This window comes from Stegodyphus dumicola, chromosome 12 (genome assembly GCF_044657685.1).
Source record: "Stegodyphus dumicola isolate Sdum_Otavi_A_Nest chromosome 12, ASM4465768v1".
In the NCBI taxonomy this organism is placed as follows: domain Eukaryota; kingdom Metazoa; phylum Arthropoda; class Arachnida; order Araneae; family Eresidae; genus Stegodyphus; species Stegodyphus dumicola.
The window spans coordinates 106,652,492-106,670,286 of NC_140779.1; the positions used below are offsets into that span (position 1 = coordinate 106,652,492).

Below are 17,795 nucleotides of genomic sequence, written 5' to 3' on the forward strand. Positions count from 1 at the left end.
CTACAAGGGGTACCCTTCAATCTACTCTAACCTGAATGCTCTTAGCCGAGCAAACTGAGATTGCTCTTGACAGAGCTGGGGGGGGGGGGGAAATGCATGAAGGTTTCTCTCTTTTCACTGCAAAAATTAGCTTTCTTTTCTGGAACTGCGTTCCTGTTTTTGTTCAAGATGTCTTGGGCGTGTTGGGATGACCTCCGGAATTTCCATTTATCCGAAAGTTTTCAGAACGTCTCTCAATTGGCAAGAGCATCCTAACTGACCACGGATGTAATGATGACCGGCCTGGGAAATTTCCATGAGAATCTTATGGTTCCGACTTGAGACTCAAAACCATGTGGTCTCTGATAATGCAGAACAAAACGCCTGTAAATGGATGTAAGGGAATGAAACAGTGTTTCTCCTTCATACAACTAAGAAGGAAACAAAGACTTTAGAATGGTATGTGACTGCAGGTCACGTCCAGCTTTTTTTTTTTTTTTTTTTTTTTTTTTTTTTTTTAGAATTTTCAAGTGGTTATTAGGAAATAACCTTTTTCCAATCTGGTTGTCAGAAATGGGTGAAGACGTTACAATTTCAGAATGGTACGTGATTGCAGGTCACGTTCAGCTTTCTTGAGAATTGCTGAGCTACCACTAGGAAATAACCTCTTTCCGAGAACTTTGGGGTAGTCATCAGAAAATAGCTTAAGACAGTACAGCTGGTAACAAAGACTTGAGAATGGTACATGATTGTAGGTCATGTTCAGCTTTCTCAAGAATTGCTAGTTATCATTAGGAAATAACATCTTTCCAAGAACTTCAGGGTTATCATTTAGAAAATAGCTGAAAACGTTACAGTATGCAGGATATGTTGTGAAGTTAGCATGCAGTCTAATCTTTAGAATAATCTTTATCAAGACTGCAATGTAAATATTTAATATAGGATATGACTTCATTTTATTTGAGTTGGTCCATTGTTTATGATGAAACAATAAAATGAATTGATTAGTCTCGATATGTTTGAAAAGGTTTCAAAATTTCGAATTCAATGCAAAAGGAAAACCATAAAAAGAATATGTTTCAAAAATTTAGTTTCATTCTGCTGATTCAAATCTAACCGATATAAAAATATATTTAAAATATATATATATATTTTCCTTAAGAAATTTTTTTTTAAATGCAGTATGAATGTGATCACGCTGTGGATTTAAGAATATAAAAAAAAAAAAAAAAAAAAAAAAAATTTGAACTTCATCAGAACCAGTTTGACCAAGTGGCAAACCTGTTTATTGCTATAAATAAAAATTAGTCTCAAACCCCTATCATATTTACAAAATTTAACACATTAAAGACTCGTGGGCTTACTAATGAAGTGGGGTTTAAAAGTAAAGAAACATTTAAAAATGACTGAAAAACTAGTGCAATATTTTAATATCAGTGATATTACTATTTATATAGAAACACAAGCCATTTATAAAAAGGAAAAATTTTAATGCTTGTATTCCAAAATGTAATTTATTATATGTATCATCTTTTAATACATAAAGCAATGATTAAATATTATTGTAAGATTTATGGTATCAAGATTTGAAATAGTTTTCTTTAATGAATATAAAAATGTATTGGATGAATATGTATTTCTTCTTCTCTCTTTAATTATTTATTATTGTTATTTTATTTATTTATTTACTATTATTATCAAACAGTCAGACACCTTCTATTGCATAAAGAACTGCAAGTTTTCATCTTTGCCTCAGTGAAAAATGATGTAAGCGTTTTATTTTTGGGTTAGTGAGGCTTTGGGAATATGTGAGAACTATGATTTGCAGTGGAAAGTTGTGTTACCCATCTATATAAAAAATATATTTTTGCAACATTTGCAAGCATTACTATGGATGTTCTTGCTTATATATTGGAAGAGAAGGAATATTATTTTAGTATCTGTTAATACAGTCAAAAGTCTTTAATCCGGACTCGTCGGGACTTCGGCGATTCCGGATTATCGATTTTTCCGGATTATAGATCATCAGTTTAAATCTGGTAAGATGGCATGCAGAAATTATAAAATTAAAAATATGAAACCGTAATTTATAAAATAATGAGCAATTATGATCTAAAGGGTATCAAAATTTACCAAAAAAGAAGCTTAATATTTATTTGTTTACTTTATTAAACATTTCTTTCAACGCGCAGATGCGTAAAGCATACCTTACGCATAGCCGAAATTAGAAAATTGCAACCAGAAAACTATTTGATTTGTATTCGTGATATTTATAATGACGAGGAATTTGATTTAAATCATATCAAAGACGGAGTACATCGAAAATAAATACTACATTTAGTAAGGAATTATAAGCCGAATAAAATAAAAACATCTGCCCTGAAGATAACGATAGTGTTGACAGATCAACTTCCAGTTCATTGCGCGCCGCAACGTCCCCCCCCCCCGCGCAGAGCAGCGTGAAATTGATAAACAGATTACGGAACGGTTAGATAAACAAAGGATATGCTTTTATCCATTTTTTGTAGCAATTCGTTTTTTGTTTGATGGACATCGAAACATACTTTCGTTTTCTAGATCCTTTGGGAGCTCCAGCATCGGAAATTCTATTTGACATAATCGAAAGTTCAAGCTTACTTTTAGAAAATTGCTCTTACAGTCTGCAAAAAATAATAAGCCGGATCCAATTCGAAGATTAAGGAACAACGCAATTATCAAAATTAACTGAAATAGATAATTAGATAATTTTAGCTTATACCGTCCGTTATAGATTAAACGCGCACGCGAAAACGTATTCTGCACTTGCGCAGACGCATATGCGCAATCGTAAATGTCTTGCGCGCACGAGTAAAACGCCTATGCGCATGCGTCAAAGCGGCGCATGCGCAGAAAGATTTTAGCTTTGAGGTCCGGATTATAGATCATTCCGGATTACGGGTGTCCGAATTAACGACTTTTGACTGTAGTGTTCATATTGTAATGTTTGTAATGCACCAATTAAATGTTTATAGTGCACAATGGGTACTAGTATTCGGTTTTGAGGGCCGTAAAAAATCGCCAAACTATTGTTGATGCCAGTGCTGCCAAAAATAATTGCAGCAACCCTAATGCAAGAAAGGAAGTATAATAGTAGATAACTATTTATGATTGATGCTTTAATTTAGATGAAAATTTAATTTCTTATAATATTTTTTATTATTATAATTTATATAAAAAAAGGCTAAACATGACTGAATAGAAGCATAAGAGTAAATAACTATTTCGGATCATTATTATAATTTTTATAAAAATTGCTAAACATAACTGAATGGATGCCTGCATCGCTATTTCACTACCGAGTTATAATTTCATCTTGTTGGTTGTTCAAAGAAAATTTTCTATAATGAATGATGCCTTTTCTTTGAAAAAATTCTCGGTTAAAGTGCAGAATTGCCCACTTATTTGTTTGCCTCTTTTTACAAGGGTAAAAACAATTGGATTTTTGTTAATTTTCTTTTACTTTTTAAGTGAAAATAAGTCAATGTGTGCATAGATAAAGTCAAGGGTGTGCGCAGTGCCATTTTTGTGCATTCTGGGATTTTTTTAAGTGAAAATGGGTCGATGTGTACATGGATACTGAGTATGTGCTATTCTTAAAAATGCATCAAGCAGTGGGTGATTCTGCACTTTACCCAAAATTCTATTGCACACTTTTCGTCATGGGCAATTCCCAAATTGTTAAATCCATAGGATATGAAAAAAGAATTTAAAATTAAAAAAAAAAAAAGGATTTAAAAGTTAAACTAGTATTTCAATGGCGTCTTAAGAAATATAGAACTATATAAATTTACGCAAACTGAAATCAGCGCATACGCCTGATTTGGCGTGCTGTTAAATTAATGGGCGCTTTGCTAGATTTGGCGCTTTTGCGCATACATTTTTGCTGAAATTTTTTTACGGCCCTCAAAACGGACTAGTACCGCACAGGGTAGTGTTAAGTATCTCTCAGTCATTAATTATTATAAAAATATTTTGGATTATATTGGCTAGTTTTTGTCCCATAAAATATAATCAAATTCCATTTATTGATTTTTGAAAATTAGAGTTAGATGTAAAGTTCTGTTGCATTCATGTAAAAGACTAAATAGTGTGTGTAATGTATTATTCCATTGACAATGTAAGTTAGCCACCTATGAACATGAAAGTTCGCAGAGATCCCACCAAAGGTGAGCCAATCATTCCTGTGGAATTTTTAAGGAACTGTCTCCTGCTCTGCTCCATTTTCTGTAAAAAGGCTTTCATTGATTTTTACTACCAGAAGCTCTGTTTAAAATGCTATGAATAAAACTTCTTAAAACTTCTTGCATGTAGTTGATCCACTCTATTACTGAAGTAGTATATAAACTATGGGTTGTGACCCCACTGGAGTCTGAAGGTGGATAAAAATCCTAAAAATTCTGAATTGATGGTCTGATTGGGGTCGTGAAATTGGCTTTTTTGGGGGGTTGCATTTTTATAGTGTTGCACTACAAAATTTAAATACCACTGTATTGCTGTATTGTTGGTTATATTTAGCTGAGAATATCATGTCCATTAATAAACATTTTGCTTTGATTTTAGGATCCCGTAACTTTGAACTCACTGCTTGACAGTAATAACAATTTATATCCGTGTTCATAAAAGCAAAACATGCTTTATCGAGAATCAGTCATGGTTGCATCAAAAATGCACATGCTATGAGTATATTGTTACGTCATACCTACCCACAAGTGGTGCTGAATCACGCAGCTTGGCAACAGTTTCATAGTCGAGGGATAATAACTTGGTATTTCAATTTCAGTGGAAAGTATAATTTTCCTGACTAGAACTCCAATGAAATCACTCAGGGTAAAGTTTTCCTTAGACTACTCTGACTTTAGACTTCCTTAGGCTGACTACCTCTAAAAGTTATCATTATTTTTTAGAGCATTAAATCTAAAGTTTCAGTATCACGTGTCCAAGATGGTCACATCTACGAAAAAATAAAATCAACTGGAGCTGTGGGTGGCCATCTTAGGAAATATTCATTAGATATGCTATCACTCTTGCAACGTATCCAATTAGTTGAACCTAATCTTTGAAAGTATGTCTCTTCTGATCAGAAGTGGATGAGACTGATTGGATTGACATGGCCAACCTGCATGAAATTTTTTTAAGTTGGCCACAGTTTTCTGCATAAAAAGTGACAGGTGCCCTTATGAAGTTCAGTTAATAACATAAAAAATGCAGTCTTCATCAAAATGTTGGGATGCCCATGTGAAGATGTAAGTGAAAGTTGCTGAGTTGCATGAAGATATCAATATTGTTATAAAATTGTCGAAGTGTTAAGTGTGTTGAAATGCTTGGTAGTGTTAAACACAGTTACTTATAGTCAGCCCATTTCATTAGTAAGGGAGCTCTTAATGCCAGTTAAATAATGGGAGGAGTAATAAAAAGGGAGAACCAAAAAAAGAGGGCTATAGAATTATCATTATTGCCAAATAACTTGTTTATGGAGAATTTAGAAGAACAATTTGTGTTCAGAAAAGTAAAATGGAGGAATGAATTTCAGAAATATTTAACTTAATGGGTGCAATTCACGTTCATAAAAGAAGAAGAAAAATTATTTATATGTGCGAGTAAAAAAGAGAAGTTTTGTTGTTCCTTTTGCATAGTTAAATGCTTTATGTAAACTGTTGTTTCTTAAACTGATAGATCTTAAGACACAATTTTTTATAGTCAAAATTTACTACTTCCTCTTCTGTCACAGGAAATATAAATGATGTTTCTGCATGAACTCAATGTTAAACTTTATTAGAGTATATAAAAGCATCCTTTATTAAAAGGAATATTTACTAAATGCTGAACTAAAATATTGATATTATATAAAATTTATTCATATATCATTAAGCTTCTTTTATTAATTATAGGTACAAGAATTTCCTTATCTTCCCATTGAGCTTGGAGAGCAAGTTATAAATATTGAAGTTACTTTTAAACCAATTAGTTTAAAGTCATTAAAGAAAGATGTAATTGATATACCTAAGGTAATATGCCTAATTTGTATAATAATGATGAAATATCAAGATTTTGATTGCATTTTATTGTTATAATTTCAATTGTGTGAACAATGTATGCAATTCAGAAGACTGAGGCTGTTTTGTAAGAAAGTGAAACTATCTTACTCATTAGTTCTGTATCTGTGTATAAATTTTAAAACTTGAGTTAATATCTGATTATTAATTGTAATGAAATTTTGTTTCATGTACAATACTAGATTGAATGATTTAAAGATAAATAATTCATTGTTTTATCACATGATATAAAAATAATACATTTTTATTAATTTAATTAACATTTCATATTATTATCTGATAGGTATGTTACTAGCAAAGTATGAAATCCAGCATTCTATAAAGTACCTTGGCTGTGTATAGAATGCTAAAAACTGGCCAGCAATGTATGAAATGATTAAACATTTCACACATCGCCTAGGCATTCTGTAGAATGTCAAATGACAAAATGGTAAAGTATGAAATACATCTCGCTATTATACACAATGCTTAGGCAAAATATGTAATAATTTGTGCAATATGTTGGTAGTTACAACAAGTGTGACAGAGTTTCTACTGACTTGGAACTTGTGAAAGAATTTTAAAACAGCTGTATGTGAGATCACAATTCATTTTATATTCTAAGAACTTGCTCAGAATTGAAGATATCCCTGACCACAAAATTCCTCTTTCCTCACTGCAGTTGCTGAGTTGAAAGGGGCCAAGGATTCGTAAATGCATGTCTAAAACAAAGTGCTGAAATATGAAACATCTTTGAAAAAGTAATGAAGTGGATTCAATTTGTCATTCAAGCCTACCATGTTGCATCAAATGGGTTAAATTTAATCTTGTATTTTTTATATGAAAATTTACTTTCATAAGGAAGGCATAAATTTTGTTTTGTACAAATTTTATTTTTCCTTATTTATTTTGAAAAATATTTTTAATGGTCTTTTTTCACTATTTTTTTTCAAAATAACATTTGTGTTTTTGAGGAATGAATGTCTTTTAAATAATAGCCTTATTGTGACCTTTTTAATACTTTGCCTAAACAGCATTTGTCATTCCTAGGTATTATATAGAATGATTATTTGGTATTTTATACAATTATATATAATCTTTTATATGAAAATTTTGCTTTCTTTAATATAAGAAAGGCATAAATTTTGTTTTCTTCAATTTTCATTTTTTCTTTACATATTATGAATAAAAAAAAGTTTAATTGCAGACTCATTATTTTTTCAAAATAATATTTGCATTTTTGAAAAATGAATGTCTTTTGAATAATAATCTTATTATGACTATGTTTTTTTCATAATTTTCCTAAAGAGTATTTGTCATTCTATAGAATGCATAGGTAAAATATGTAATAATTCTCATATTTCGTGCTCTGCCTAAAAATGCCAGGCATTCTATAGAATGCCGACATTTCATGCTTTGGTAACTGGTACATTTTCATTTGAATATAACAATTTTTAATAATTGTGTAGTATTGGGTATATTTAATGTGTTATTTTTTGTTACTTTTGTCAAAGTTCCGAATGTTTCATTTCATGTGTTTCTTGTAAAAATTTATTGTAGATTTCTTATTTTTAGAATGAATTAGGCTCTTTACAAGGTTTGTTGAATTGGACAAAGCCTTTCAAGTCACAACATTCATTTGGTGCTAAGAGTTTTTCATTGTTCCTGCCAAAGGATTATTATATAAAACCTGGAATACCTTGGTGGATAATTGAACCAAATGTTAACAAATATTCCAAGCCATTGTCGAGTAAGAGATACTTTCCACCTGCTGTTGATGAAAAATTTCATATATTATTTGCATTACTTAGTCTTTTCCATCCACAACCTTTCCTTTGGACGAGGTTTGCTCCTCAAGGAACTGTTGCTGTAGTACGAGCAGTTGAAAAAGATTTTTATGATATTTTATTCAGGTATTTTAACTTTGTTTTGAGCACATATATATTTTTTCTTTTCAGTAAGTTGGAAAACATTTAAGTTACAAAATTAATATTTTGTAATTACTGTGCCATTTTGAGTTCCTTTTTTATATGTTAATATATCTTAAATATGCACCATATACTGGGGAGGGGTGAATAAATATTTTCATTTTTGAATTTGTAGCAACCACTGTACCATTAAATGCTGTCTTGTTGTTTTGGAGTGTATTATAAGCAAGTTAGGAATTGCAGATAGTAAGGCAGCATATCATGATGCCAGAGACTTTAAGAAGAGTTTAATTATAGATGCTAATTTGTTCATTACATTGTAGATGTTGGAATTCATTTCCTACATCAGTACAAAATTCTTATTTTTGTATGCAAACATTCTGAGATTGCAGTTCACAACATTAAGAAAAACATCCAGTATGTAATAACAGCTGCTATTGAAACATTATGTGTGATGATGCCATCTAATGCACAGGGTTAACATGAATAATCAAGAATTTCTAAAACAGGAATAAGTATTATAACATAATTACATATTTAAAAATGTATAATAGGAAGGGTTTGAAACTTCATTCTACTCTTAAATAATATAGGTAAATATATAATAAAATATAATAAGAAGGTATATTAAATAGTATAGGTATAAAAAGAAGAGTTTAAAACTTGATAGAATAATGTATTTGTACTTTTTTAAGTCCTTCTTTATCAGTCTAAATTTATATGTTGTTATTTTAATTTCATCCTTTTCTTATGTAGAATACATGCTGAATTTCAACTCAATAAACCACCTATTCATCCATTTTGGTTTACACCTTCTCAGTTTCATGGTCGTATAATCATCAATAAAGATGGTACTGTTGTAAAATTTTTCCATATAGAAGTACCTGATACCAGAGTAAATGTTGGTAAGTAGTTCATGTTCAGCTTTTTTCTGTTTCTCCATACTGGTATATCTTATATATTTTTCTGGAATGATTAAAAAAAGGAGAGAGAAAATAAAAGAAAAAAATATGGTTTATTTTATTTACTTTAAAACTGTGAATAATTTCAAAATGAGACTAGCATGTTTTTTTTTTTTTTTTTTTTTTTTTTTTTTTTTTTTTTTTTTAAGACAAAGTGAATGAAATAAACGTTTTTATCACAGTTAATGAAAACACAGTCATTAAAAATTAAGAATGTATGAAGATTATAGAATATAAATATATATAAAAAAAAAGATTATAAAAATTGTCTATCTATAACTTTAAATGTTAATTTTTTGGAAATAATTCTTTGATAGTTGCTGAATGTTAGCTTTGTTTCATAATTAGGAACTACTCTTATATATGCCCTCAGTTGACGACAAATTTCTCTTCAAACATTTTTGGCGAGACATTTCACGGTGCCATATTACTATCTAAATTTTTTATCTGTACTTCGAACTTTAAACCAAAAATGTCTGCAAAAACCATGATTTTAAGACATAATTTACACTAAAAATTCAAAACAAAAACAAAAAATTTAGATAGTAAATAGGAAAAACTTAAATTTTCTAACCAAAAAATATTTGACAAGAATCCACGTATACAGCGATCTGTTTTAACTTTAAAAAAATCACAGAATTGCACAATCTATGCCGCAAAGGAATCTAATAATTACACATACCTTGCTAAAATAAACTAACATAACAACAATAAATTTCAAACAATACCATGCGTACAGCGTTCTGTTTTAACTTAAAAAAACATCACTGAATTGCACAGCCTCGGCATTGCGCACAAATCAACAAAATAAACTAAAATAACTAAAATAATTTACAAACAATTCAAAAAACAACAATAACGACAGAAATTCATAGCATAAAAACAATGAACGTAACATTCTACAAACTAAGAACAGCAATAAAATAAAATGCACTTACCATTGTGAATCTTCTTCAAACAGCAGCAATATCAATTTCAAACACCAGCAAAACAACAACCAATCCACAATCATTTGCCTGCAAACTCAGACGAGTCCATCAGAAATGCCATTCTTCGTACGAGTTCTCGTATCAGCTCTGCATTTTGGACACGTCAAACTCAGCTTCAGAAATCATGACTCCCACAGAAATTCCAAAAATACACTTTGATCCACATAAACACACACTCGTGAACAAAAGACTCATTAACAACTCCAACATCATACCTTATAATACTAAATTTAATTTGTGCACAATGCAAAATAAGCGACTGAAACTTTACCACCACGTCTTTCATTGCAACATAAGCCATTTCCAAACGCCCTCCAAACCACCACAGCCAAATCAATTTTCAGCATCTAAAAGATTGCCTTACAAAACACATCGCGCCAAAAACCAGAGCAGAACACACAATCACCACATTTGGCAACCTGAGGGCATATATAAGAGTAGTACCCAAAATTATTCACTACGTAATATTTATATATTCTGAAGAAGCACAGTAGAAATATTTTGTATTACATATTACATTTTATAAATTCCAAACATTATAGTATTGAGGGAAACATTTAGCAAAACCTGCTAAAAACATAAGCAACAAAGTCAGAACAGGGAATAATACAAAAACTTTGATGGATTTATGTGAAATTAATCCAAGAAGTTGGTGTGGTATTACTAGACCACATAGCAAACAATAAAGCAAAGAATACATGTAGTATGACCTTCACATAGGTTAGGAAGTTTGTGTGCACAAGACCAAGTGCGTCAGGAGAACGTGCAATGGAAACATCCCGCTAATAATGGATATGATAGCCCCTAGCTGAATACATGCTTGACAATGGCAAATACTTGACTGGTACACATTGCAGCAATAAAAAGTCAAACTAGAGGGTCTAGAATTTTGTCACGATATCAGATGCTGTGACGGAACCACCAGAAATCATGTAGAAGTCGGTGCGACTTTTCATTGCTATCCCAGTCCATACAATTAAGCCTCCTCCTCTGTAATGGTATCTTTCAACAATGTTGGTGTCCCCGGCTTTTGCCTTATCATTGCCATTCGAAGATTGTTCTGGGTGCTTAAATCGAGATTCATCCATAAAAAGTACATGGCCTCACTGCTTTGGTGTTCAACTGTGATGTTCATGGGCCCATTCCAACCATGCTCTGACATGCGATGAGGACAAAGGAACAAACCACAGGTCATCCAGCATACAGTCCACCTTCATGCAGTTGACATGACACAGTTTGATGGGATATGGGACATCCTGCAGCAGCAGAGAGATGTGACATGAGCTGTTGTGCTGTTAGTGATCTAAGGTGTCGTACACATAGTAACAGGAAGTTATCTTGTGAAACTGCAGTAATCCTACGGTGTTCAGACCCATGTCTTCTACAGGGGTTTTAATCCCTTTGGTAATGATTCCACAGCATACTGATGACACTACAATGCAAGCTCAGCTCTCTCATAGTAGCAGATTGTTTTGCACCAGCTTGCAGCATCCCGTCAGTCCTCCAATGCATTTCATTGTGCAAATGGTGTCTTTGTCCTATAATGCATTTTATCGTGCAAATGGTGTCTTTGGCTCATGTTTACCGCTTTGGCTATCTCGGAGATTAAACAGAATTGTCTCTGCTTGCGAACTGACACTGGCATGCCTCTTTTTAAGGCATTGTGGTGCGACTGCAGGATTGTGTTTTATGCTAATTTTATTTACTTATTTGCATTTGCTGATGGAATCTCTACCTTATGTCTAAATTGTGTGTTTTAATTCCCCGTTTTACATTTGTACCTATTCTTTTAGTTTTCGTAGCTTTTTTGGAGTTTTAATTAATAATTTTAAGAAATTTAAGTTGGCTTCATAAAAAGAAATTAAAAAATTTGTTCTTAACCTCAAATTAGAGATATTAACAGTAGAGTAACCTAATATTCAGATAATTTTTTATGTAATTTTATTGTCAGTTTCTATGTATTTTTTGCATCACACCTTTCAAATGTGTGTTTCTCATAATTTGTCAATGTGTTTTTGAAAATCCTGTAGTAAGATCTAACTTTAAATGTTATGTAAATTTTGCCCCCCCCCTTTTTTTTTTTTTTTTCTTAAATAGTCTTACTAATATGGCATGGGAGAATCAATTAAAAAAAAGATTAAAAGAATATATATCCATTTGTGTTTTAGTTAAAGCATACCTTTATAAAGTAACAAGAAAAATAGGTAAATTGTAGCAAGTACAGCATTTAAAATTATAAATGACTTTGAAATTCAACTAGGTTAGGAAATTTGTGCATACATTTTCAAAATACAGTATATTGATAAGCCACTGTTTATTTGATCAGTTAGGCAAAATTGTTTTAATCAATACTTTAAATTCCTGATTAGAAATGCTAATAAATGCATGATTGCACATTGATAACCAAAAAATCTGAATAATTTAAAAAGTGTACTGCAATTTTTTTAATATAATGACATTTTTTATTATATTAGTTTATTTTTTATTATATTATTAGTATATTTTTATTATATTATTTATAGTAAACCTGATCCATACCACTTTATGGGTGATATAAGGGTTCATGATGGGTGTAGAGGTTTTTATCAGATGATCAAGATCAAGGTTGATTGAAACAACATTCACACAAGGTAGATGCATACATATACAACATATGAAAGTTTAGTTTTCTAATGGACTGGTCCCCTGCATGCAGCACTATCTTGTTTTCATATATATATATATACAGCTTTATCACTTTTCTAAGATGTTATTTTGTGACTGTATTGCAAATAATAGGGTTATCAAATCTAACAATGCACAAGGCTAGGAGAAATTTTTCCCAGAAATATTCAGCTTATTGAATTTAAATTGAATTTTAATCAGTTATCAATTTGAAGATATTTGAACTGGAAAGTGTATGAATGAATGAAAAACCCTTTTACTATAAATAATGCTGAGGCTGATATTATTTGCCAAGAACTATTAGCTTTCCTGTATGATAAAGAGAGTAAATATAATTTTGATATTTGTGGACATGAAAAATCTTTGGCTGAATAAAAAATATAAAACTGCATTATAGCCAAATATGTAAAAAATTATATTTAATTTATTGGTTCTTTACCCTTCCTCATATCTTATAAAATCAGGCTTTAGTGTTGTTAATCAATCATATTACGACCAAACAGGGAAACCGTCTGAATATTTTCAAAAAAGGAATTTGCTTTTCATTATAAAAATTGAATTAGACTTAATACTTAGTCTCTCATCGTCAGCCATAAGGATCTCGTTAAGTAATTAAATTAAATTTTTACTTTTCATTTTCATCTTCTTCAATTTAAGCATTTTTTTAAACTAAATTTTCTGGTTTTTATAAAAAGCATAAATAAATGGATAAATTTCAACTACACACATGAGGGGGGAAATAGACCATACCTACATTTTTCAATGAACTCATGTTGATGACGTAGTGGGTACCTGATTAAGTAGAAATGGTATTTAACTGCTACTGGAATATAAGGAATCAATCTTGCTACTTTTGTGAGGGATGGGAAAGGTTGCTGATGTAAGCGAATTTGGTAGAGGTCAGATTGTAATGGCTTAAAAACTGGGAATGAGTATCTTTAGTGTGTATGACTGGTAGGTTGTTTAGGATCTGCCATTGTTAGTGTTTATGCAAAGTGGATAAATGGCAGTGGAACCAGCAGTAGATGCCAAGGTGTTGGACATCCTTGCAAAGATAAAGGATGTTGGAGACTGTCCTGCTTAGTACAGCAAAATCGGTGCTTGACAGTGACTCAGCTGACAGCCCAATACAGTGAGGTCCAAGTGCAAGTGTTTCAGAACATGCAGTTCACTAGACACTGTTGGATATAGAAACTGTGCAGCAGACGTCCCACTTGTGTGCCTCTGTTGGCCAAGTATCATTGTCAACTATGCCTACAGTGGGCCAAGGAATATCGAGACTGGGCCATGAATAAGTGGAAGGCAGCCTGGTCATGCTAAATAAATTAGCATTAATTTCATTCTTGGCCTTAGATATGAAATTCCTTGTGTTGAAATTTACCAGTTTCTTCTGCTTGTTCAAATTCCCATCCCACAAGCATATTCTGATCTTTTTTTGGATGATGATGCATGAATAATCTGCAAGTGGTTAATCCCTATATATGTATTGCATTTGATGACTCAGTATGCTAATAGTGCATGAATGCTTCTCCAAATAACATAACAAAATTTGCTTAACAGTTGCAATATAACAAGAATAAAATATTTATGGATATATTATCAGGCTGTTTTGGCCTTCCACATCTTGCACACTTAGCATCTTGCCTGACACTAACTGTTGGAGCCCAGACAGCACTTTGTACCCGAAATGGCCCAGAAGTTACATAGCAATATGTAATGAGGAGTTTAGTGTAATTCAGAATTATAATTTATTACAGTTATGTTTGCAAGCCATATTATTAATATTATATTCCAAATAATCCTTATGATTTATTGTCCTGTAACTTTACTATGTATGAGAATTTATTTTCAAAGTGTTCTTGTTAAGAAATAAATTTTTAATCTTAATTTTTGATTAGATATGGAATGGTTGAATGGTCCTACTGAAGATAGTATGGAAGTGGATATTGGTTATATCCCTCAAATGTCATTGATGTCAAATGCTATATCAGTTCCATCTAATAGTGAAAGAGGGGCAAATCAAAGTGTTTCAACCATTAAGTGGGATGTTGAATTACCATTTGAAGCAGCATTTGATGCTTTAGAACTTCAGTTATTTCCCTTTAAAAAGGTATTATTGATAAGTTTGTTCTTCATTTAAAATTGATTACAGATTATGAATAAAGGATAAACATATAACATTTTGCTCAACTGAATAGGGAAAATCAGTCTATCTTAATGCTACCTTCAGAAAAGTAAACTAAATCAGATGTAATAACTTCTGTTTAGTTTGTGTTAACCTTAGTTCATTTATACATTATGAACTGTACTCCAAATTTCATTGAGGTTATTTTTAAAATTTTTAATATTTCATGCATAAATTGTTACTTGATTATAATGATAATACTGCAGCATGACAATCTAGAAGAAGTTTTGTACTAATATGAGGTTGAACTATTTCAAATTAACTAAAATTAGTAATAAATATAATAAATTGTAAACTGAGTTTTTATTAAACACAATGTACCATGTGTAACACTCATGTGCACAAGCCTTTCATGAAATAGCTTGTAGTAGGGTAGTTTTGAAATTTCTATTGGATCTGGCATCAAGAAAGGCAGGATGTGTGACTTTCTTTGTAAACAGGTAAAGGATTTAAGTTTTTATATACTGTATATATGATTTTCATTTGTTTATGTAAATAAGGATCTATTCCACTAAACTTCTGCCCCAATGGCTGGAACAAGTTTGGTGACATCTCTGCAGCTTTCCAATTGAGCAGGATTTCATTATTGGATAAGATGTTTCATGCTTTAAATATTTCATGATAAAAGCCTATGAAACATTTTATCTGATCTCTCTCCCCCCTCTGAAATTTTATATAATTTTAAATGTAAGCTTTTGATATTCAAGTTAGTAAAAACTAAGATGACTTTTTTTTTTTTTTTTTTTAAATTTTAGATAAAAAATTTCTTCTATTCGTTTAGTTTTTCTAACATAAATTTTAGTTTTTATATTAGATTGTCAAGTATCTAGAATTCACATTTTCTGAGCTTTTCTGCAGGGTTGAGCTTTTACTGTACCTTTTATGTCAGGAAGATATTAATATAAAAGTATTAATTTTAAATTCTCTTCTGTAAGCATGCTGAAATATAAAATTGTTCACATAAGATTAAATTTTGTTCTTCTCCTTCCTCTTCTGTTCTTTTCATAGGGCAGATGTAGCATATACACTAAAATTCTGATAATCTGCAACCAGTTAATCCGAAATGCCTGTAATCTGTGCACAGTTGCAAAGGAAAGAAGTTTCAATTTTCAGAAAATTTAGCAAGGCAAAATGCAAAAAAAATTTAATGCCCCCATTAATTTTCTGTATACATAGGTGCAAATAAGCTTTTTAAAAAATTCCATTACATTCAAAATATAATTTGATTATTATTGAAGTTATTTAACATTCTTTGCATCATTCTGTCCTGTAGTAAACATAAATTATGAATCTTTACTAATTTTTTGCTTTTGTTAAACTTTTACTTTTGGATATATATTCCGATATTTTTTTAATATTAATTTTGAATTTTATGGCAAACATGTGAAGAATTTATTGTTTGTAGTTTGTTTCCATTTTACGCGACAAGCGATGTAGCGAGTCTTGTTAACGACTTTTGACTGTAATTCAATTTAGGGAAATCATTACTGTAAGGATTTTTTTTAAATAATGTGCTTGTTTGTTAATTTATTTTGTCTTTTGTTTAAAACCATAAAAATTACTTTGAAAGTAATTTTCTTGTAGGATTTACAATTCTTTTACAAAAAATTCTTTCATGTGTTTTTACAAAGAGTTCTTAATTTCCTTAAAATTTTACCCAGTTTTGTCTTTCCAATGCAGTTTTGTCTTGTATTGATATTATTTCTTTCGTATATGCACTTAAAAATTTATGCTCTGTATTGTATACTTATTTTCTTCATTTTGTGTTTAATATATCTCGATTAAGTAATTAAATTATGAATATATTTTTGTTACTTATTTATGGGCAAACAATCCAAATGTAACATAAAAATTAGAAGGGGCAAAATATAAACAAAATTTCCTGAAATTTTATCGCAATGCTGTTTCCTTGGACTGCCATTTTTTTTGTGTGTACTTCAGTTTACTTCAAAAACATAACAAGCATACTTCATAACATACTTTAAAAATATAATAATTTTGTGTTTAATAAATCTTGATTAAGTGATTCTTATAATTCTAATAGTAATTCAGTAACATTTATTTGAAACTTTTGTTTTCTAATGCAGATGTGTTCTACGTGTATAAATGAACTAATATACAGTCAAAAGTCGTTAATCCGGACTCGTCGGGACTTCGGCGATTCCGGATTATCGATTTTTCCGGATTATAGATCATCAGTTTAAATCTGGTAAAATGGCATGCAGAAATTATAAAAGTAAAAATATGAAACCGTAATTTACGAAATAAAGAACAATTATGATCTAAAGGGTATCAAAATTGACAAAAGAAAAGCTTAATATTTATTGGTTTACTTTATTAAACATTTCTTTCAATGTAAGTTGTTTCAGTTGCTTCGTTTTTTATGTGATAATACATTCTCTTTAATTCTATAAACAGACATAATTTCTTGTTCAGTTACAAAGATCCGCTGTTCAAGTCCTATAATTGCTGTGTCGAGAATACCGACTAATTTGTCAATCGAAATTTATTCATTTTCAATAAACTCTGTCACTTTCTTCGCTATCGGAAGCGAATTATAATGACGAGGCATTTGACTTAAATCATATCAAAGACGGAGTACATTGAGATGAAATACTACATTGAGTAAGCAATTATAAGCCAAATAAAATAAAAACATCTGCCCTCAAGATAAGGATAGTGCTGATAAATCAACTTCCAATTCATTGCAGCGTTAAAGATAAACAAAGTTTAGATAAACAAACGTTTAAGTTTAGATAAACAAAGAATATGCCTTTATCCATTTTTTGCAGCAATTCCATTTTTTGTTTAATGGACTCCGAAAGATACTTTCGCTTTGTATATCCTTTACATATTAGTAAATATATATCGGAAATTCTATTTGACATAATCGAAAGTTCAAGCTTACTTTTATAAAATTGCTCTAACAGTCTGCAAAAAATAATAATCCGGATCCAATTCGAAGATTAAGGAACAACGCAATCTGCAACATTAACTGAAATAGATAATTAGATAAT

General features: G+C 30.8%; 1 protein-coding gene across 1 annotated transcript in view; it reads left to right on the top strand.

The window, feature by feature from the left end:
* The window catches only part of LOC118203940 (selenoprotein N-like), a 42,205-nt gene that overhangs the window by 2,737 nt on the left and 21,673 nt on the right, over positions 1–17,795 (top strand). Inside the window, exons 2-5 of the mRNA XM_035376255.2 lie at positions 5,907–6,023; positions 7,626–7,963; positions 8,735–8,883; positions 14,492–14,703. Of these exons, the coding sequence (XP_035232146.1) occupies positions 5,907–6,023; positions 7,626–7,963; positions 8,735–8,883; positions 14,492–14,703 (816 nt within the window). The remainder of the gene's footprint in view (positions 1–5,906; positions 6,024–7,625; positions 7,964–8,734; positions 8,884–14,491; positions 14,704–17,795) is intronic.